This window comes from Pectinophora gossypiella, unplaced genomic scaffold, assembly GCF_024362695.1.
Source record: "Pectinophora gossypiella unplaced genomic scaffold, ilPecGoss1.1 Pgos_35, whole genome shotgun sequence".
NCBI lineage: Eukaryota > Metazoa > Arthropoda > Insecta > Lepidoptera > Gelechiidae > Pectinophora > Pectinophora gossypiella.
In genome coordinates, this window is record NW_026063245.1 from 230464 (window position 1) to 254045 (window position 23582).

The 23582-nt window shown below is 38.2% G+C and overlaps 2 protein-coding genes across 2 annotated transcripts; both read right to left on the reverse strand.

Moving 5' to 3' along the window:
* Positions 1 to 1546: 1546 nt before the first annotated feature.
* LOC126381103 (putative inorganic phosphate cotransporter) lies at positions 1547 to 8906 on the reverse strand. The gene is made up of 11 exons (XM_050030637.1): positions 8633 to 8906; positions 7489 to 7625; positions 6975 to 7154; positions 6308 to 6446; positions 5773 to 5984; positions 5389 to 5547; positions 4498 to 4630; positions 4256 to 4380; positions 3840 to 3962; positions 2776 to 2920; positions 1547 to 1991 (listed from the first exon to the last, which is right to left on the reverse strand). The coding sequence occupies exons 1-11, from the start codon at positions 8694 to 8696 to the stop codon at positions 1906 to 1908; spliced, it is 1503 nt and encodes a 500-aa protein (XP_049886594.1). The 5' UTR covers positions 8697 to 8906; the 3' UTR covers positions 1547 to 1905.
* A 2268-nt stretch (positions 8907 to 11174) lies between these two features.
* On the reverse strand, positions 11175 to 21524 carry LOC126381102 (nose resistant to fluoxetine protein 6-like). The gene is made up of 13 exons (XM_050030636.1): positions 21268 to 21524; positions 20393 to 20735; positions 19896 to 20084; positions 19536 to 19615; positions 19173 to 19372; positions 18802 to 18916; positions 17579 to 17793; positions 17152 to 17342; positions 16617 to 16752; positions 14447 to 14633; positions 13544 to 13686; positions 12265 to 12370; positions 11175 to 11589 (listed from the first exon to the last, which is right to left on the reverse strand). The coding sequence occupies exons 1-13, from the start codon at positions 21428 to 21430 to the stop codon at positions 11504 to 11506; spliced, it is 2154 nt and encodes a 717-aa protein (XP_049886593.1). The 5' UTR covers positions 21431 to 21524; the 3' UTR covers positions 11175 to 11503.
* Between the last annotated feature and the right edge of the window lie 2058 nt (positions 21525 to 23582).

The following is a 23582-nucleotide window of genomic DNA, read 5'->3' on the forward strand; positions in this document are numbered from 1 at the left end:
AATGTGGAGCACCCCCCAACCTCCTCTCTATGCGCAAGACCACAAGACCACAACAGAACACCTGTTTTGCCACCATATATAATGCATATCAGGCCATGTATTAATAATCTGTTGTTATGGGATTACTATTAGTATGCTATTTTGGACTTGTGAGTCTGCGGGAACCCGAAGACTCACAAGTGCTGCAAGAATCATTTACGATAGATGCTGATGATGATGATGCGATTTTGGGAGCGAATAAAAATCATAGAACACGTGCAGCTGCCTGTCTTCCCGCTGTCCTTTCTAACATGGTGGACAATCGTTATGGACGATAGACTGGTCCCATTACTTGAATGTAATTTTATTTTATACATAATTAATTTATTACTCTTATTAGCCATGACATTGTTATTAATTTATTATCTTTTGACATTTTGATTTAATTTATTATCTTCTTTGTTGACATTCTTTTATTATCATTTTCGTCGATCATATTTATGTTGTTACCGATTTATATTGTGTCTAAAATGTGTTGTATAACTAAATGTGAAATAAATGAATCTAATCATGTTACCATAAGGTTCATCATTATTCATCTTAGGACTTCGTATCCATAGTGCCGACAAATTGTCTTTGGTTACTTGTGAGTCTATCCACGTCGTTGGGTATCACGAGCGTGAGTTTATATTATATATGGTCACGATTAATACATACATACATAAACTCACGCCTATTTCCCACCGGGGCAAGCAGAGACTATGGAATTCAATTTGCTGCGATCCTGACACACTTCTCTTGCTTCCTCCACATTCATCATTGTTTCATACACGCACGCCGGTTCAGAGTAGATCGTACTAAACCTTTTCTAAGAACATCTCCAATTTGGTCAATGTACGTCTTTCTAGGTTTTCCTCACGATTCATTCTATTAAGTAGTCATCTTTGACATCATCCTAGCGTTTTCTTCTATATTATATTTTTTACCAGGCCTTTAAACTAACCTGCAGGCTTTGACGGGTCCAATATTTTTGTACAGAAGCGACTGCGATCTGATCTTCTAAACCGCAATAACAAAAAAAACTCGAACATCATTAGTTTAGGCCCATGTTGAACCTGCGACCTCACAGTGGGAGTCGGGCATTTTACTAACTGGCTCCATTATCTTGATATTTGTTCACCCGCACTGACAGAAAACTCTGTCATATGGAGACTACGACGGTTTCCTTGTAAAGTTAGTACTGAGAGACTAAGCACAAGTCGGAAATTGAATTCTCGATATGTTAGACAATAGTTGAGCGCACTGCCAATACAACCAACTGTGGGTAAGCAGAGGTCTCGGCGACGAGTTATCTGACGAGACGAGTTATCTCGTCGAACGGTGCTTTGTGGTGGCAGCTTACGGTATTTGCATGCTGATGTGTTTTGTTTAATCGTGCTGGCTCGCATATTTGTTATCATATCATGCTCTCTGTAAATATGCTACTGATAACTCTATTCTTACAACCAATATGCTGAATGATTATACGCAAATCACGACACTATGTTAGCAAATTGTATTCTTTCTATGTCACTTTTGATTTGTATTTTCTATGTAAATTATTTGTTATATTACCTATGTTAGTTGTTTTTTTTTTGGTTTTTAAACAGAATATTTACAAGATAATAGTACAACTTGTTATAATAAAATATCTCTATTGGGTCAGGTGTTAATAAATTAATGTATTTACATTATAACTCATTTTTATGGGTTAGTTACAGATAAAGAAAAATATTATAACTTTACTAAAGTTAAAAAATAACTATATACCAGTCTACGTCTTACAGACCAATATCAGCAATGCAACGAGCTCTTTCTGAGAAAAAGTTAACTTTAATACCGTTTTTAGAAATTGTGATCTTCTTCATACCAAATCTATTCCAAGTTTCAAACCCGCTCGAGCAATTTGTTGTTGTCCTTCTCAGATTTCTCCGGCTTCTCCGGTTCCTGTGTCAACACGGGATTCATCTCCTCTGCAATAATAATACAAACAATCAATTACTTTAACATAAATATATCAACTTATCCCGTGTATTAAGGAGGTTAAATGAGCGCGAGCCTCGGCCCATGGCGTCGTTTGAGCAGTATCAGGTATATCAGAGAGAACCAGCCAAACTGGGCCGATAGTTATGTGGCACGATGGGTGGTGATGGAGTCCCTACGTGCCGGCAGAGTAGTGGGATGATTGGTAATAACGACGACAAAATAACGTTTTAAATTCAACAGAAATATCTAGTTTATTAACAACACTTCACAAAAAAAATATAACGATGCTTAGATATAAGATCAAAACCAAAATTAGAGGGCACGGCCAGAGCTAAACAGGATAATATATTTATGTTGTTCTTATGAAGGTCGAGGATGCAATGAATCAGTGTAAAAATGAAAAGAAATGCAGAATGGAATGAGAATTTCGAAATTTAAAATGATTGACGGTCAGAAGGGAAGGCCAGTATGTGCAGAGTTTGTACTCTGCTACAGTTATAAGCGCTAAAGAAGGGAAAATGTTGACTACACCGGTCGACATCGGAGTGCCAAAGTGATAACTGTACCCCGATGTCCGATTGGCAATCAGGTATATATTTAAATGTAGTTCTGTGCAATAAAGTATATTTGATTTGATTTTGATTTTGTATATCTAAAGCAGCGAGTATGCAAGAAGATTTTTAAGACAGTTGAAGAAAATGATGTGTCAGAGTCGTAGATGTGTGGGAAATAGACGTGACCTTGTGTATGTATGTAATCGAATATCGTTACCTGGCTGTGCAACCTTCTTGTCCAGGAAGTCGGGGTCATCCCAGGGCTGCAACTCTGCTGAGCCGAACATCACGTACACCACATTGGTGACAACGCTCATGCCCGCCGCCACCAGGAACACTATGCGCCATCGGCTTAGATCCGTCTGGACAGATACATTTCTCAATCAACAAAACACTATAAGATAAAAACCCTGTTGCCTAACCTGTTGCAAAGGACGCCAGTGGGCTACTCCGTGCTACTCTTAGAAGACTGGACTTACTCAGGCCAGTGACCTTTCCATCTTAGGCCCACACTGATTGTAGTGAGTGGGGAGAATTATCGCAAGCAATAAATACCTAGGATACCTAAATACCTACGTTGTTTCCTTGCTGATACCCTACGAGACCCTGAACTGTGCTAGCCGGCACAATAGGTAATCCATAAGCTTTAGTCAAAATTTTCTAACATGCATTTTATGCATTTTATACCCTATTTTGGTAAGGACATTACAGGCTGATCACCTGATTGTCCAAAAGTAAGATGATCCGTGTTTCGGAAGGCACGTTAAGCCGTTGGTCCCGGTTAATATTTACTGATGTAAGTACGTAGTCGTTACATGAATCATGTCCCTAACATGGTGGGTTCCTGGGGCCTTTGGCGGCTCTATAATAACCCTGACGTCAGGGTTGATAAAGTTGGTATTCTTCCTCACAACCTACACGATAGTAGAAGAAGACTGCTTAGCTGGAATAACACCAAAACCCGAACACGTCGTCAAAGTTGACAGAATTTATTAGTATACACTATACTTATACACTACTTACTACTACTACTTACTATTTACTTACTTATGTTTATACTTTTTTAACACCTTGTACTATCTAAACTCGCGTCATAGGCTGGTATATTGTCACCATTTGTGGTTCATCATAGCCATTTTTGGACTTCCATCACGACGAGTGTGGTTGCTAAATGTATTACCTCTGATGACTGGCATACTCTTGGTAATCAAATTCTTAATATAGATGCCGGTTTTAGTACTTGAAACTGATAGTTAAGTTAGAAGTATTGATAATACTGACGGGGTCATTCTGCAGCAGGAAGCTGGTGAGGATAGGCACGAACACGCAGACGATGTTGGCGATGAAGTTAGTCAGCGACAACAGTAGACCCGCGAAGTTCGGAGACAGATCCAAGTGGTTGACCTGGGAAAACGCCATTATTGTAAGTATTCTTAAATCAAAACATATAGAAGGGATACTTTCCACTCCAAATTAATCCGTACTCTGACTCCACCCCTATTTTGGGTAACCTCGTCCATCTGCAAGACGTAAGAAGTAAGAATGGGAAGCAAGACTTCCCATGCATATGATAAGGTGGCACAGACACAGTTGTGCGAGTACAAAAACTACATCTGTGTAGTGTCTGTGTAAGTCTGGGGTGTGGGGTGAGTCAGCACGATGAAGAGATGGACAAAGAAGAAGTGGAAGAATCTCACCATGAACCCTGCGGCGCAAAAGCCGCTGAAAGTGAGCGCGGCGACGAGCCACACAATGGCCAGCGTGGTGTGTCCCGGGCCAGTGAACGCTAGACCTACCAGCCCCACGGAGATGCCAACCGCTCCTGGAACCATGTCAAAAAAAATCGTAAAAATCTAGAGCTCGCGACTATATTCTCAATTGAAATAGTCAGAGATACATTAAAGGCAAAGATAATTGTACTTAAGATGCAAGCATGTACCAATGGTGTTGAAGATCTTGCGGCAGGCGAGGCCGGAGAGCAGCCCCTTGTTGTAGACGCGCTCACACGCACTGGTCGCGAACAAGCCGCCCGCCCACATGCCGATGTATGGCAGCGCTGACAGGATCGCGCTCTGAAATGTTTTACTTACTTCATAAAGTAACTTAAAGAGCAATGGACCGGGTCTGCTGGATGGATAGGGTCCACCAAATCGATCACGTCCGAAATTACCACAATTCAACAGGTATCACTGATGTTGGGAATAAATCTGCCAAATTAAAGTGAGACTGGACCGAACATGTTTATCGCATGTATCCAAAGCGATTTGGAGGCAGTATAGCACTGGACCTGGAGCCGTCGTACTCCAAAAAACAAGGATGACCCCATAAAAGTTTGCTCGACAACCTCAACGCTTAAAGCTTAGTATAATAATAAATACTAAGAACAGCCTCCGTGGTCTAGTGGTAAGAGCGTTAGGCTCACGATCTGGAGGTCCGGGTTCGATTCCCGATGGGGACATTGTCGAAATCACTTTGTGAGACTGTCCTTTGTTGGTAAGGACTTTTCAGGCTTGAATCACCTGATTGTCCGAAAAAGTAAGTTGATTCCGTGCTTCGGAGGGCACGTTAAGCCGTTGTCCCGGCTATTGGCCGTAAAAACACCTCCACCAACCCGCAGTGGAGCAGCGTGGTGGAGTTATGCTCCATACCCTCTCCGGTTGATTGAGAGGAGGCCTGTGCCCAGCAGTGGGACGTGTATAGGCTATTTATGTATGTTATGTATGTATGTGTATAATAATAAATAATTATTGTTATGAAACTACATTGAGTACAGTAGGCCATCGCTGATAGCATTCAGCCATCGAATTAATAACCAAAATAAATATCTTACACTCCGCATCGATATGTTGAGTCCCTTTTCGAGGAAGGTGGGTAGGTCGACGAAGAAGAGCACGAAGCCGTATGCACAGCCGATGTGCGCCAACACGATGCCCCACAGCGGCCGCGCTGTCAGGATCTGACGCCATGGAGTGCGCACACGCCGCTCATTCTAAAAAGTAACAAAATTCAATCATAGTTAGTCCAGACTTGTCAATAGCGTCAAAACTGGACGCGAATAATAAGGACGCGATAGTTTTGTTAAAGCAAGCACAACAATGGAAAAACAATGCATTATCGACTCAAAATATTTGAAGTAGGTAACAAATTATTCGTCTGTATGTCGTGCGTGAATCGACTTGACAAATCGTGAAAAATTGTTAAAGACGACTTTTACCTTCGAGGTATTCAGCCCTTTTTCAATGTATTCCCTCTCTAGAGCCGTCATGAACCGATGTTCACCAGGCGTGGAGGCGGTAAGGAAGTGCCACAGAGCAGCCACCGCCAACAGTTGCGCCGCCATCGCGTAGAACACCAGCGGCCAGCCGAGGGTCGTGCCTGCTAGCCAGCCGGAGATCGGCATACCCAGGATTGTACCCAGCTGAGAGCCTGGATGAACAAGCAACAATTTATGAAAAAACACGACAAATACAATTGAATCTTGAGACAGGTAAATTTAAGGTGGAATAATATAAAAAAACAACAAACATTGAAAGTCTATTTTGTACTAAAAAGAATTACTAAAACAAAAGGAAAGGAAGTGCTTTTTCAGTTACCAGTTTTGTAGTTATCACTTTTAGGGGCACAAAATGAGCTCAATGCCTTCCTTGCCTTCGGGATGTCCCGATGTCCAGCGTCATAAATAAAAAGTGAATGACCGGTGGTTTGCATCCCTGAAAGTGTTAAAATGAAAGTAAAAAGTTGCAGCTCACCGGAGTACACGAAGCCAGAGAGCATGACTCGTTCGTGGTCGGGGAACCAGCGACCGAGCAGCGTGTGCGACGCGGGGAATGTGCACGCCTGCGCAAGACCTGTTACCACGCGTGCTGCGCAGGTCAACTGCCACCCACCCTGAACACACAATTGCATAAAATTTACCACTACATTATGAGACTGTTCCTGGTTTGGTTTATTGCAAGCTGCTATCACTAATTTAAGAGCCACGCTCTTGTCGGCGTAGCATTCTCCATGCTACTTTTTTAAGGAAAAATAGAGCAGTGGTTTCCCTCTTGCCTTTCGCCCCGCACTACTCTGTCTGCTGTCAAGCAGATTATCCGAAATAAAATGCGTTAAGTTGTTGGTCTCGGGAATTACCTATTATTTTTACCTTTACTAACAATCTGGTTTTAAGGTTAGAACCCTAAAACCAGATTGTTAGTAAAGGTCGATATTATGTTACATCGACTTTACTATCCACACGAAAAAGAAAAAAATAATTTTCCATTTTGTTCACAGATTTAAGTAATGAATTCTCGGCGTAAAGTGGAAGCGGGTGGAAAATCCTTATACAACAATAAACGAAAACGAATGCGCAATAAAGGTCTACTGGGACACTTTGGATGTGTTTTTTGAGATCTTAAAAATCAAAATGCAACTTACCAGAGAAGCGAATACTGGTAGTAGCAAGGATATCACGGTGTTGATGAGCAGCGCCGCTAGCAGTATGGCCTTGCCTCCGAACCTTTTGGATAGCACTCCGGCCGGGACCTGCATCACCACGTAGCCCCAAAAAAACGATGACAGGATCACACCCTGAGTATTCTTGTCCCAGTCGTATACCTGTGCCAAACAAAAAGTATCTTATATAATTATGCCTACTGTAAAAATACATAGTTAACATTATTATATACACGCGAACATATACACACACATCTTCACTGATCATTCATTGTTGAAGATCAATCGTACTACGAAATTTCTTTCAGCTCGATGCATGATTAACTATTCTTCTCACTACATCGGAACACCTCCTTCCCCTGATGCGTCTTTCTTCCTTATGCCACACGATTATTAGCCTCTCTAAACTATGGCTGAATAAACTGAGCGCTATATCGTTGACCCGTTTGGTAACAGGGACCGAGCAGGACCAAGGGGGTTTATTGTTCATACATACCGTGATATTCTCGTTCTCGCCGCGTCGGTCAGTCATAGCCAGTATGGCGACGCCCATGCTGCTGCGCACCATGAATAGTGACGTCACGCACACACACATACACGCCGCTTGTATGTGTCGCACACCCCACCCCAGTCCTGCAACACGATAGTATTGTAAAACAGTTATTATATACGGCTTCATATATCGTTGCCATTTGTAAGGTCTTGGTTCTCATTTGCTAAAAGTCTGGATAGTGTTTCCAGATATTATCCGTCTGCGAATTGTTACACAGTAAGTGCTGAAACAGGCTAAGTTTAGTCAAAGACACTGTGTGTTTTGTCGAACTTAAAGGATGGTTAAATAGAGCCTTTATCCAAAAGGCTCCAAGCAATTTCTCGTTAAAATACTTAATGCGGAAATAATGTTATCGACTTACCATACTCAACATCGTTTGGTTCAGTCAAGTGTTAAATTGTTGGCTAAGAGTCTTGTTTCGTTAGCTAGTGTTTTAGAGAAAACCAGCAATAATGCAGTTTACTACGACACAAACCAGTGAGGGCTGCATTTCGCTGCCACGCGGCTGTGTGACATGATAATGTTCTTCTACCCACTTTTTTACTTTGAAAGTGTAAATGCCTTTTATAATTATTAGTATAATAAGCATGTTTATTAACAAAAAAGAAAAATATATTAATTTTGTGAATAAAATCGAACAACTAAAAAAAACAGTAATTTTTAGTTATAATCAGAAATCAGCAGTTGTACTGCGGGCCCAGAAAAATATTTCAATTAGACCCGGGACGCTATCAATCGATTCTGCTCTAGGAGTTTGATGACCAGAAACCAGAAAGAACAGATGCCAGAAAGAATGGCGTCATTGGGAGACATACGTTTGAAACTAAGGTCTCTGATCTTTATTAACAAGATGATGGATACAGGTGAGGTAGACAGATGGATTATAAAGTGGCATATTGAGTTAATGCTACTACTGCCGGACTACTAGGCCAAACATCTCCACCAACCCGCAGTGGAGAATCGTGGTGGAGCATGCTCCCAAACCCTCCAGTTGATTGAGGAGAGGCCTGAGTCCAGCAGTGGTATGTAAATAATCTATTTATGTTTAGTATTGTATGTATAAAATAAATATAGAACTATAATTTACTTTTGGTGTCCGTGTTGCTTGTTATTTGCTTTTCCGGACATCCCTTGCACGTGTCTTCACTCATGTTCAGATATGTCTGCTGCACTACTAACACAAAACTAAATTTTCAAACCACAGAGTAGGTATAGATGTTCTATTCAAGTTAAGTTACTTCTAAAGATTTATTTTCACACTCTTCTCTGCAAGTTTTCGACACTCTTTTTTCTGTTCTATGCATTCCTTACGTCACTGATAGAAGAGACCGAGCGGCGCGGGCGCAGGCGGTACGGACTGACAAGAGCTGCTGCTGGCGCCACACTATTATAGTTAACTTTATTTACCGACATCAAACAGGCGACACAGATAAAGCAACCAGAGTAAGTTATGGCCAAGCGAGAAAACTACACAGCTTTTCAAAGGTTCCGTGGAAGAGATTTCTTAAAAGGATCCATTACGCAGATAGTATAACCTACGTCTTCTGGAAGGGTAGATGTAGAAGTAGTAGAGGAATGTGACCTGCTGTGAACTTTGCCACCAGAGAACAAACGACAGAAAATCGATGTTTATAGACAAACTAATAACAACATCTTCGAAACAGTGGCACGGACCCCTGATGGTCCGTACAGTCTTATAATTATACATATTAATCAATAGTACCTTTGTAATTGACATTGCGACCCGATCCGTACGTAACAGGATTCAGGTCAAACAAATTATAATTATAGATACTTCAACGGAAACAATTACAATCAATTAAAACTTTAAATTGTGATTAAAATAAGGGTCGTTGCCGTAGCGAAAATTAAAGAAAATATTCAGAAGACATAATAAATACATAAATTATTTTTGGTATTGTAATTATCAAAGTCAACAAAACTAATTCCTTCCAAGCCTATTACTACCTCTTTCTGTTCACTTTGTCTAAATTGCTGGATCGAATTATATTTTTGTGAATGGCGCATACATCATTATTAGATTATTTTTGTAACTTACGCAGATTTGCCCAGAAAGCAAGTGGGTGAAAGGCAACGAATACCATTTGATATCATCAGATCTGTTCGAGATGATTTATACAGGGCTTAGGAGACATCACCTTCTGCATCAAGTTCCATCTCGATCCCAGGGGTCTGTGACCACTTGTCTATACTAGTCATTATGTCTTCAGTCATGCTAATCAGCGCCTTGGTGCTATCCACCTTCAACCAGACTCTTACCTACGTTCTTTGTCCATGAACTTGGTCTCATTACCATGGAATTGGCTTCATTATTTACCGCACTGTCACTTAGTGTTATATAACACTCAGGGCACAGGCCTCCCCTTAATCAACCGGAGGCGGTATGGAGCGTACTTCACCGGGCTTCACCACTGCGGGTTGTTAGAGGTGTTTTTACGGCTAAGAGCCGCAACCAACGCTTTAACGTGCCCTCCAAAGCACGGAATCATCTTATTTTTTGGGCAATCAGGTGATTCAAGCCTGCTAAGTCGTTTCCAAACTAAAACAATCTCAAGGTCTCAAAGTGATGTCGGGAATCGAGCCCGCACCTCCAGATCGTGAGCCCTAACGTTCTAACTACTACACCGGCGGAGGCTGTTGTTGTTGTCCTTTAACAAATTGTGGAACAGTCAGAGGCACATCCATCGCAAGATGAATTGACTAGGTACCCACGCTTCACAGAGCTTTCCGTTAGACCAACACGATAGGTGGCAGAGCTCATTTTCACAAAACACGTGTTTCGTATTTCGCAATATTTTCATTAAATCGTGAAATATTTACACGACACATACAATTGTGACAGACTTTAAGACTTAAGTATGTGTACGTTCTGATAATGACAGACAAAATTTAAATGGTAATACAGTAGTTAGATGTATAAATATAGATTTGCTAAACATACAGAAGTATACGACACCAGAAAAAACGAATGTAGTTGACACCTGGTGTCTGTTGGGTGCGGAACCTACAACACCTACATTTAACTATATATTTGTGTTGTTTCTAGCAGAAACCTCTTCTTATTTTATCCGCCAAAAAGGAGAGGGTCTAAAAATATATGTTTTAGGCAGAAAACGTAAACAAACCAAAACCCGATAGAATTAACTCAACAGCAACGTCTAACGGGTGCATACTAGCGAGCTTTTAATTTTGCGTCTGATTCAAGTTTACGCGGTTATTATCATAATATTTATTCGTAGCATAATAATAATATTAAAACACATCATAACGGGAAATTATGGATCTACCTACTCCACTCCAATCTCATCAGTCATCCCGTGATCATGGCACTTGCAATATCCCTATTTTAAACGCGGTAAGAACCCGTTATTATGTGTTTTAATTATATTATGGCAATTATTTTTATTGCGCATTGCTAAAGTAGGTATTTATAGAATTACAGAAGACCGGAAAAATAAATGTCACAAAATTAGGTACGATTTTAAATCCAGTATTTAAATAAATATTTTACAGATTATAGAACAGTAGCATAATTAATTAGAACCTGACATAAAGATAATAAGAATAAGACCCGCTTATCACTGGTCGCCGGAAATAATAAGTCGTAGTTATATTCCGTTGATATATTTAGTCACAATCAATCAATTTCCACATTATATTATTACCCTGGCATTTATTCAATATTTATGCGCATTCATATCACTTCAAATATTTTCATAAACTAATTTAAATCTTACGTAATCACATAATTATTTTATTTATTATTAAATACCTATAGACCTATAGATCTACTTTATTTTACAATTCTATAAGAGAGATTAACATATTTATTTCGTTCATTCGATCCGCGAGCTTAATTTAATATTATTATAATTGTAAATACTGAGATTTAATGCCTACTTTATATATAAGTGTATAAATAATAAAACTATGATCACTAGAGAGTAGTTTTGAACACTCTGCCGTCTTCTATTACGATGGTAGGCTCGCTGATATTAGGCTTTTGTGGTCTTTTCTTGTTACCTGTAAAAGAAAATATTATATATTTATAGTTATATTTTTTAACCTAAGAACTTTTCGGGACCAATTCATGATTAAAAATACGAAAATCATCATCCTAGAGAAACAAAACATAAATGTATTATATCGTCGCCAACTACGTCAACGCCTTTTTGCAAAGTCACATTCGGGTGCAATTTTCTTTGAAAAAATCCTCGATTTCAGTCAGGGTAAAATTGTCAACATAAATTTGGAGCTGGATTGAAATTATTTTGTCTTAGGGAGTGGAATTATCTGCCATCTCCTGTATTCCCGAATGCATATAACCCGGGTGATTTCAAGGCCAGAGTGAACAGGCACCTTCTGGGCGATTCCTTCGGGCAAGTCTGGGGCCAAGAGCAAAAGTAAAAAAAAGTCATAGCTTAGCTCGTTGTTGTTGTTGCGAGGTTTTATTAAGAAAAATAACACCTGAATGTGATTAATAAATAAGGCGCTTAAATGGTTTTTACTATTATACGACGTGTAGGTATATCGCTAAGTACATCCTGGACAGAGCTCATATTATATTATGGGATTCGATTGTCCAATCAGTAATGTGCTAGAGGCACTATACCATTATTGATAAGTAAGAAAGATGACCACTACCTAGCAGTGAGGCGGGTACATTGTAAAGATATAGAAATGAAAACAAACGATTACCTCCCATCATGAGTTTCTGGAGCGTGGAGAAGGGCGCGTCCACCACGAGACACAGCACGAACGCTGCCACGAACGTGAACCCGAGGTCAGACATGAACCGGTAGAACTATAAAGAAACAATATTTATTAAGAATCAAAACATAATTGTTAACCTCGCTAAAAATCTATCATTAGCACTTTGACACGAAGAAAGAAGACTCATTTCTGTTAGTAAGAATATACTTATCCTGTGTTAGTAATATGATGTTATTATGTAACATAATTATAAATCAATGGTAAAAAAATGATAGGCAAGGTAAATTTAATCCAAAATTCCGATTGACGTTCGTTAGTGGACTGTCAATCCGTGCGAAATACAGCATAATATTTTCAGTGATAAGCTTCAACTAGTAATCATTTATTCGCTCAGCATTGGTGGGTACAGACCTCACACAGTAATGAGTCTCAATTATTACAGATTATCTATCCTGCTATTTCATTTAAATATTCAAATTCGAAATAACTTAATTTGGCTATTTAGACCAAAATGTATATAATATAATGAGGGATTATACTTTTATTCAAATCCCGAGATAAGTTAACATAACTTTCCAGAAATATGTGTGATCCATAATACCTTTGAGAAATCTGAATCCTCTTTCAATCGGTAGCATAATGGCCCAGCTACATGCAGATAGAATTATTAAACAATAATCCTATTATATTTTTTTCAAACTTTAATGTTACCTATTACAAACTCATCACAATACATTTCCTCTGCTTATTTGGCTTTAGTAAAATGAGTATTGATCGACAATTTATACTTGTAAATTTTGAACAAAGCGGGGCAAAAACCTAGACTTTGGTGCACTTCACGTCCACGATTTTTATGTATTTAAATAGAAAATATAATATCTGTTTCCGTAATATAGTAGTAGCGGTTGCAAGTACTTTTTGATTACTTGTGACTCTGCCCACTCTATTAAAGGTTACAGGCGTGAGTTTACATTATTATGTAATTTATGTATGTTATAATAGTTGTAGTTTTAGAAATAATTGCGAGGTTTGTTTTGTATAGTTTTTTATCATTGATAAAATTGTTCAGTAAGCACTTAATTATAACAATTTGCAATGCAGCATGTATCACAATAGAGAAATTTGTTTGGCGTCTGTAATAAAGTGTACTTAATATCTGTTTGTTCTCGCTTCTTTTTATTAAGCTTGTTGGTCGACATTCTTAATCATGTGGCTCTCCGATCTATACAATGTGACTCTTACATTTATAGTAGGTAATACCAACCGTCTCTCCTTCGGTGAAGTAGTGAGTCTTGCTCCAGGTGCCGTTGGCGACGAGTATGATGGGCACGTGAACGAGGTACATGGCGAAGGAGAGCCTGGCCGGCAGCTTCCACATCTTCAGAGATAGGAACCAGTTCACTGGACCTGTTGAAGAATGTTCACATAAAAAAATCGTTTTATAAAAAAATAAATTCACGGTTGTCACTTTAGAGTACTTAAGCAGGTAAATGGAATTTAAGATCTAGGAACTAGGAATTCATTGCCTAATTTAAAATATCAATTGATTGTAAATTTGACTAATTGTTAATTTTTGAAATAATAATTTAATAATGTTCTAATTTTTTGTTTTTATTTATGGGAATTATTGATGATGTATTTGATTATTATTTTTGTTATCTATTGATTAATGTTTAGTTGTAATTGGATTGTATTAAGCATTATCGAATTGGGCCTGGCCTGTTATGATAATGTGTGTGAATATGTAATAAATAAATAAATAAATAAATAAATATGTAAATTTAATATCATCAAACTATTGTCAGTCCACATTAGTTACTATGGTTCTGTGGTACACCGGCTTGTTTTCATCGGTATCAAACCCCGGCACCCAATTAGTACCAATAAGTTATTAATTAATCTTAAGTGCAGTTTTTACTAACACGGTTGGCTCGACCATTATAGACGGCAATAGGGCTCACCATCTATCACGTTAGTCTAACAGAAAATTCGGTGAGGTGTGAGTACTTAATTCATCTAGCGATGGATGTACTTCTGACTATCCCAATCGGGATATAGTTGTGAACATATCTTATGTTATGTGAGTGTTAGCCCAACACCAAGGTATCCCATTATCCACCAGTAGAATAATGTTTGTTTTCCAATCATCATAGTCTCCATTACTAACCTCCATATCCCTTAGCACAGGCGAAGATGAGCCATCCCAGCGCGGCCGCCCACATCGCTCGCATGTATGAGTTGAGGAAGTTGTCGAACCACTGCGCGGTGTGGTCCGCCTGCATCACCGGGTATATGGACACCAGACAGAATGCCATTATCAAGAGTGACAGCACCCATAGGAGAGCGGTGTTCGTCTGAGGGAAGAAGTAATATTTGTTGAATGAGGACTCCTTCGACGAGTACCTGCATGGCAGTACGCAGAGAACTGGCCACCAGCGCTGGCTACCAGCGCGTGTCAAGTTGTCAGTAACAATAGCCGCCATCAAGAACCGCCATACAGACCACTCGCGTAAAGAATGTTATAGTAAACCATACAATATGATGTGTCTACAATCTTCTCTTCTTCTTCTTTGCGAGTCGATGGCGATCGAAGCTAAATTTTAGCTGACCAATAATTGGCCACGCTTATGTGTCTACAATCAAACAGTGCAATAATAAAACAATCGTGAGAATCAGATATCGTCTTTACTTATAACCGTGATGCTCCTTAAGCGCAAATAAGCCACAGTGCAAGAATATTATTAGAAATAATCATTCTTCTGCGAACTTTAATTTATTTCCATCCGATGTTGGGCGACAAAAAGTTTTAAAACATTATTTAACTGTAAAATAAATAAAAATAAATAAATAATAAAATTTATTATAACGTTGCTAATGTAGCTAATTTTAATGTTTTTTCAAAACATTCTATTGGGCTAGGGGATAATGTAAATGTAAAGTAGGCGCTAAAATAACGAATAAAGACACCTATTCTTCGTATTTTACACTTACTGTAAGTTAAGAAATAATTCACTACACAAATGCATAATTATCATCGTGCGTTATAAGAAAGTTACGTAGTTGTCATCGCTACTTGTATTATCAACGAGAGTAAGTAAATAGTAAATATTTCCTCACATATCACTCTTGCGTCACTGTGTCACTATCTATGATTTATAGTTCCAACAAATCTGACTGAGATTTAATGCCTTGATAAAGACCATTAATATAGTTATCAACAAACTTATACTTACGATAATTTTTAAAAGATCATTTGGCAAACAAAATTAGCGTTATCGTTTTTTCGCGTTTATCTACAAGCAGGTGAAATCCTTATCTCTGTCTAACAAAAAAAAAATCCACAAAACAAAGTAATCGATATTCCGAATCTGTTGTCGATCAAGAAAGCATTTCGATTACAATATCGATGTGTTCTGCGTGTGTGTGTGGTCATAATCATTTTCAATGGCAACTAGATAGAATATGAAAATACATACATAAACTCACGCCTATTTCCCACCGGGGTAAGCGGAGACTATGGAATTCATACATACTTCTCTTGCTTCCTCTACAAAAAAAAATCTATAATAAAATATGAAAATCTGTGATTATAAACTCGTAAATATACATCAACACAAGGGTGGACAGAGTCACAAGGAAGCAAAGACAACTTGCTGCCACAGATACAAACATAGTATGGAAAACCCAAGTACATTACAACTACAAATAAACAAATTGGAACATTATCTAAATATATAAAAGGAGAAACTGACTGACTGACATATCAACGCACAGCCTAAACGGCTAAACGTAGGCACTTGAAATTTGTAAGAGACGTAGCTTAGGTACCGTAGAGGTGCACTAAGAAAGGAATTCCGGAATTTCCCACGGGAACGGGAATTAGCGGGAAAATCCTTTTGTATGAATAAATCTAAACCGCTTAAGTTAGACGCTTGAAATTTGGCATACAGGACAGGTACCTTAGTTAACTTAAAGCTTAGTTGGAACAGGATATTGCAAAATTCCCACGAAAACGGGAGTTAGCGGAAAAAAACATTTGTATGAAAATATCGAAATCGCGTAAGATATATGTGTTTTCAATCTAGCATGCATGCATACCTTAGTAAATATAAAGTTTAGTTATGGCTGTATTTTGAAAAATGGGAGCTAGCGGGAAAAAAAATGTATGAAAAGATCTAAACTGCATAAGTTAGATGCTTGAAATTTGATATGCGCACTCCCACACACAAAGATCTCTCTTTTATAACACGCCACGCGGACGAAGTCGCGGGAAAAAGCTAGTCTATACGTATACTTACAAATATAGTGCAAAAAATAAATATGTTTCCAAAACTCACCGTGGAGATTCTAATCTTCTTGTCCTTGTACAAAACCAGCATGTATCCGTAGATCATTCCGATGAAGAAGGGCGGCGCACGCGCAAGTGTGTTGATATAATAGTACTTCAAGTAGTCATTGAACTCTGCAACGCGGCTGTAGGGTACAAACATAATTAGTATCATATTAATAATGTACTAATATATCACAATTTTATAATATGGCATAATAATTCCTATAGCATTATACTCATACAAAATAGAATAATTATATTATATCTAATTAGGTATAATAAAGTCATTAGCTACTGACACGTTTGTAGTAAATAATCTAGATAATAAATATGGCGTCATATATTAATTATTTTGAGAAAATATTAATAAGGTAACTAGTAAGTCTTAAGATATTCTATTTTGTCCGTGATAAAACATTGATATTGATATTACTTTTAATCTAAGAGCTAAACATAAGAAAACAACCTTTAGACTTACTAGGCCATATGATATTCACAATAATAATATTAAAAAAATAATATTAATTATAAGTATAATTTACTTGAAGTTGGCGAGAGCAGCGGAGAAGTTGTTGAGGTAGCTAATAGCAGAGGAGGAGGCAAGAGCCAGCAGGGTGAAGGCAGTGAGTGCAATCCACGCGCCGCGGCGGTGACCCCACAGCCACCACAGCACCAGCGGTGACAGGATGTACAGCTGAGTGTCCACCGACAGGTACCACGTCTGTTGCAGGCACTAGCAGGAAAAACAGTAATCATTTATTGGGAGAAAGGGGCGTTTGGACGTCGAGTTGCGCAAATTGTCACGCGTTTACCATAGTCAAATGGCTGAAACAACACAATGTGATAATGAATGGACATCTTAAGGTAAAAATGATCGATCTTAATACAGACGCTCAAGGGTTTTCCATTTGGTGGAGTCAATTTCTATATCACGCTTTTAATAGCATGCTACTACCAGAATCTACTTACAACTTGCATCGGGTTAACGTAGTTCTGGACATGGAGCAGCGCGCTCCACCAATACTCGCGACAGTTGTGTGTGCTCTGCGCCACGTTGAGCCAGAAGGGACCGTCAGCCATGTGGTGAACTAGTGACGACGATAGTAAGACGACTACGGCAAGCAACGGGAACATGCGCAGGAACCGGTTCAGATAGAACAGGTGCAACAAAGGCAGGAAACGTTCTGAAAGAACAAAATTATTGCAACAATTATTTTTACCTGCAATGTGATTCTCTATCTAAGGCATTGCTATTGCCATCGAGATTATATAGAATCGACACTAGCGTTTGTAACGGCGCGAGATAAAACTATTCATCTAGTTTAGTCATCTTAAAAATACAAAGGTTCATCGCTGCCAGATCGTTGTCGACAAACGAAGAGCATTGAAGAAGGCTTTGTTTTTATTTTGGTTTGGTCCTGGTGAATATAACAGCCTCGGCTATTCAGCTGTTAAAATTTACAACAAATTTTCTTTCAGTAAGATTTACAATGAAGAGACGCTACACTATGAAGCTTTATCCATTTAAAGTTTTAACAATACTTCGAATATTTTCTTCTAAAAATAACACTACTGAATCTGAAATAAAATTCAAGGAAACGATTAAGGTAAACCTTATAATCACGATTTAAATTAATCCAATAAGATTAGCGTCAGAATTAGTCACACTGATTATATTTCTAGTAATTCACATTTTGTCGTGGCGTCATTCGCAAATAAATCAATTACGAGTGTAAATTTTTATCATCAACGATATAGATATTTTTTGTTACGGCTTCCTACCTACAGTATAAGTACTGGTATACCTATTTAAGTGAGTCACAAGAGTTGCATTTCATAATAATTCAATAATGATGTTCAAGGCATTCTGATAAATTAAGCTGTATTATGAAAATAGGAAGAACATTGGAAATAATGTAACCTTCAGAAATTGACACAAAACTAAATAATTAGCTGATAGTGGAATAATATGCGCAAATAAATTAATAATATTAAGATAAGAGATGCCCATGAATAGAAATTTAAAAAAAGATGATATATCAGATGAGTGAGTCTACGTCTTTTAGCTCTTCGTGCCCTCATATTTTTTATTAAACTAAGTATCTAAGAACTATATGGTGGTACTTGAACTTCTAAGCCCCACCTATGCTGAAAAATGACGAAAAAGAAAAAAACGATGACGTCACACTAACCTTTGCGCATCTTGCCGACAGTGGTGTATACGATGAGCAGGCCGGTGAAGAGGAAGAAGGTATCCACGGTGATGGGCGCCGCATTGATCCATGTGCTCGAGAAGTCCGTCATCCACTATAGAACACATCATAAATATAGAACATTTGAACGGCCTTTAAAAAGCATGCAACAGATGCGCCATTGAAATCACATACACAGGTACTTGTAAAAAAGCACCCAAATACTCCTCCTGACAACTTGTTTTTTAAGAATGTCATAAAGGTGTACCTATTTAATTATATGACTTCTTGAATAATACACATTATAACATCAAAAAGTTAAAAAAGCTAGGTAGGTATTTAATGTAAAAGAAAACTATAGCACTACAAACCTTAAGAATATCCATCTGGTTATGAATGTACCCGAGTATAGTGAAGGAGTAGGTATGTCCAGCCACAATCCACATCATAGATATGGATCGGATGCCGTCGATGCAGTCCAAGGCTCCGGGGTTCGAGCTGAAGTTCAGCAGTCGACGGGAGTTGGTGTACACTGAGAAGCTTCGGAACAGGTCGCTTCCTTCTGACGTATCTGGTAACATTAATGTACCAGTTAGTGAATTACTTACTGGCTGTGTTACAGTTCATAGAGAAAGTTTGTTGCAAATAAGACTACTACTTGATTCATTAGTAAGTGAATTTCAAAAGAAGGAGGAAATTGGACTTGATGAATAATATGTAGAAGATATACTGACCTTTCTTGAAGTAGAACTTCTGCATGAGATCATACGAAGTGCTTATCGCAGTAAGCAGTAAGATGAACGATAAAAGAGCTCTGAAACAAGCCAGCAGTCATTGATATTAGTTTTGTGACTTTGTTCAACACAATGTTTTACAAAAGATAGAAAATAAAGCAATATGAAATCTTAAATAAATAAGATTGAAATACGTATCTTTCATTAATATGTGTTCATCTTTGTAATAAAACATTATTTTTCAATGCAAATCATAATTATAAATATTATATATTCATCCCGTACACTTTTTGATTCGTTCTACGATGTAGAAATCATCATGTTATGAAACTTAACCAATAGCAAGTTACAGTAACTCACATAGCAACGTAGTCACCAGCAACGAAGGGTTTGTCTCCGGGCAGGCGATAGTAGAACTCCTGAAACTCGACGTTAAGGAAAGGCACGGCCTGCTGCCAGTGCGTTAGCGCCTGTCGAGCCGTGCACGCCTTCGGTATGCAAACACCTAGAGTCATTCCGTACTGGGCTGTCAACAATACTGGAAATATCCTGCGGAAGATGAATAAATAAAGATTTGTTTTATTTTCTTGTAAATTTGAATCTAGTGGACTCTTACGTTTTTTTAATTTGTTTGTATGATTTAAAGCAGGATCGTAATTGAAATATTTTCTTTCTTTCTTTCCACTCCACCTTCCACTCTCCTAGCCACTTAGACGATGTCGCTTTAAGTGATAATTGCTAACAATTCTTGTTCATTATCCGTCGAAACGAATGAAACCCTTGTTCCAACGTTTGCTGAGGAAACAGCCACGAGCGTAATGAAGGTTAATAATTGTAATATTAAGCTAGCAACTAACCTGGAGTGATCATCTTCGTTATGGCCAGCAAATTTGTGCGCCCACAAGTTGATCTTAGAATATCTCTCCACCACTGCGACGGTTTCGGGATCAACTTCTGGCAACCCAGGGCTTGGCGTGGTAAAATTCAGCCCTGGGATCTCCGGCAATGTTATGTTCCAATCTGGTATACTAGGCCAATCGATAGGTTCTTGTTGGAGAGGAACCAGGATCGCGCAATACTTGCCCTGAACTCTCATGTTCTGCACAAGACCGTCGATACTGAGACATTGGTGGTAGTCGCCAAAGTTAGCAAGGTTTCCCGTTAAGATACCACTTGGAATTTTTGCGCTTGCATCCAAAACTGGAAAATAAATTCCTGGGTTGTTATTCAGTAATGACATGGTGTCAGTTTGTTGTGGTAGATTTGAGTTTTGATAGCTCTATAACATTGTTTTAGTTTTCTCAGAATAGTTAATTTCTGGGGGCAGGATCCGTATTGAAACATTTATTTTATTAATACTCTACCTATGGCATAGGGACTAATCAGTTTGATCTTTCTTGTCAAAAAAGTATCTGTTTAATTAAGTACAATTTATTATTTATTAACTAGGTAAAATTTTTCTTTCGACGCGTGACAATTAACCATATATGGTTGGTTTGTCTGGCTTTATATGCCCTGGATTTAATTCTTGATATTTCGAATAATTAAAATATTACTTTAAGGTTATGGTGAATAAACAAAATAAAATAAATATAGGCCCATTTTTTGTGGACTTCTACTTGTTGTTCGTAGAATATTATTTGATTATTTCAGCAAAAAATCTACAGTATGGACGTTACTATTTAGTTTTGTAAATATTAAATGCTTATTTCTTTCTCTGGTATACACTTACATTGACGCCTGAGTGGATGCTCGTTGAGTAATTCCAGCTGCCGATTGCAGATCTCTTCATCTAGAACATCTTGGTACATCTGCTGGTCGAAGGCATCCTGCCAGCTCACCACCGAACCCATAAATCCACACGACAACAATATTATCACTTGCAGTCGTCCCATTGCACTATTATGTGCTATTATTTACCACTGCTACTATTTACTTAGTAATTACTAATATTAATTGTACAATGGTCTCAACTTGTCGACCACTCGTTTTCAGATCAATTAGTAACAGTCGTTCTAATCGGATTGTTTTAAAGAAATTTTTATCGATATGATATTATTTGCACCTGACTTTGTGTGTTTATAATTATTATTTTTGTATATAGTAAATTTTTTAACGAATCGATGCCTAATTAATTGTTAAATAATTTTGTTTTCCCATCATTTCAGATGCGTTGCAGCGACCGTGGTCGTGGGGTGAATGACGCGAAGAGTGCTCATTGCGAAGGTGTTGTACGTGTAACTACCCTCACTTCACAACTATTTTTTTAGACGCCAACACAACTTGGTAATGGTTTTTTGTCTTATTTACATTTAATCACGTATCGATCCGTTAAAATAAGTTTACTACGTACTCGTATAACGTGTGAATTGACTATTTGTGTAGTTGTTCATTTGTTACTTCGATGTGCTCACAAGTTGTATGTTTCGTGAAAATATTGTTCTGCGATCTATTAAGAAATAAAGTCTGGTATCGGTTTATTATTACAGGCCTACGGCGCAACACACAACACCGTGTATTGACGCGGATTGTAAGTAGCGTTGACTTGTATGGTAGTCCATAGATTCCTAACACATTGTCACGGCCTGTCCGCGCAGATGAACTCCCCTCCAAATGGAACAAATCATTTTTTTTTTCTTACGTTTTAGAATACCGCGCAGTGGGCCGGTGCTTGGCACACGACAAATCGCTTTACCCCGCGGATCACTGCTGTCTAGGGAATGTATGGTATGAAGGTACTGACTGAAGACCGTCCACACAGGACGGCGACAATCCTCGCGGTCAATCCACGCCGCGCCGCTCGGTGTACCACACCGGTACAAATACGATTCACCGCGTCCGCCTGTCATGTGGCGTGCAGCGGCGTGCTGCGTCGTCGTGTGATAATCCCCTTACACACAAATCAATTTTGGACATCGATAGCTTCGGGATAGCTTCTAAAAGTGTCTGGTAAAATACTTCTGTTGTTTTGTAGCTCTACTGGCTCCGACAATGTATTAATTGATTTTATTTATGTCTTCATATTGGATTAAATTAATACGAACGAACAGCAAGTCTATAAATTAATTTATTAAGGATTTAAACAAATATTATCGAAATATCAGATAATGGTATAACTGTCTTCTGTTGATACAGATACGAGTTTTATCAATTAATAGTTGCTGATTACTCATAACAGGAGAGTTTAATCATTATGTTTCTAATTTCATTTTATAATTTGGAAAGATTTTTGGGTGAAAGTTAATTAATTTGGCACGGAAAAGCGTTTGTTCCCTTACATGAGAAGGAAGGATAAAACTGTCGAATAATTTTAGCAAAGTACGTTGCACAATGTTTTCAAAATCACTTATCCGTATGAACCCACTTGGCTAGCTTTTTCATTATTATGTACTGCCATAAGTCTTCTTCTTCTAAGTGAAATTTCCTATCGGGCGTCGGTGCCCATCACCGCAAAGTCTTCCCTGTTCTGAGCCAGTCCGGAGAGCACGGCTGCGTCCCTATTGTCAGTCCATTTTTTATATTATCCAGCCAGTTTATCTTCCTTCTTCCCCTTCCCCGTTTCCCATCTATTTTCCCCTCCAAAATTTCTTTCAATATGCGGTATCTGCTCTGTCTATGTATAAGGCCAAAATATGCAACAACAATCTTACGTCATAGCATTATTATCTCATAGGTCCACTTGTGTATTTAAAAAAGCTATTAATTTTCCCACTAACGAATTTGTCCTATTGCGATTTTTGCAATCGATTGCGCAAATAGACTGCCCCGGAATTTTATATACTGTGGATATAATTCGTATATTAGTTACCCTTTGTATGAGTCACGAAACTGTATTAAAGATCACATTATGAATGAGCAAACCTGATAAGATTCGCACAATACCGGTTATTATTAGGTGGCGTGCGTGCAGAATATAATTGTTATCTGTCTTTTACAAACAAACAATTATTGGTAATCAATTGAAATAGGTAATTATAATTGTACGAATTTTCTAAAATTAATCATTGTTACTTATAAAAGTAACAATGTTACTTTGTTACATTATAA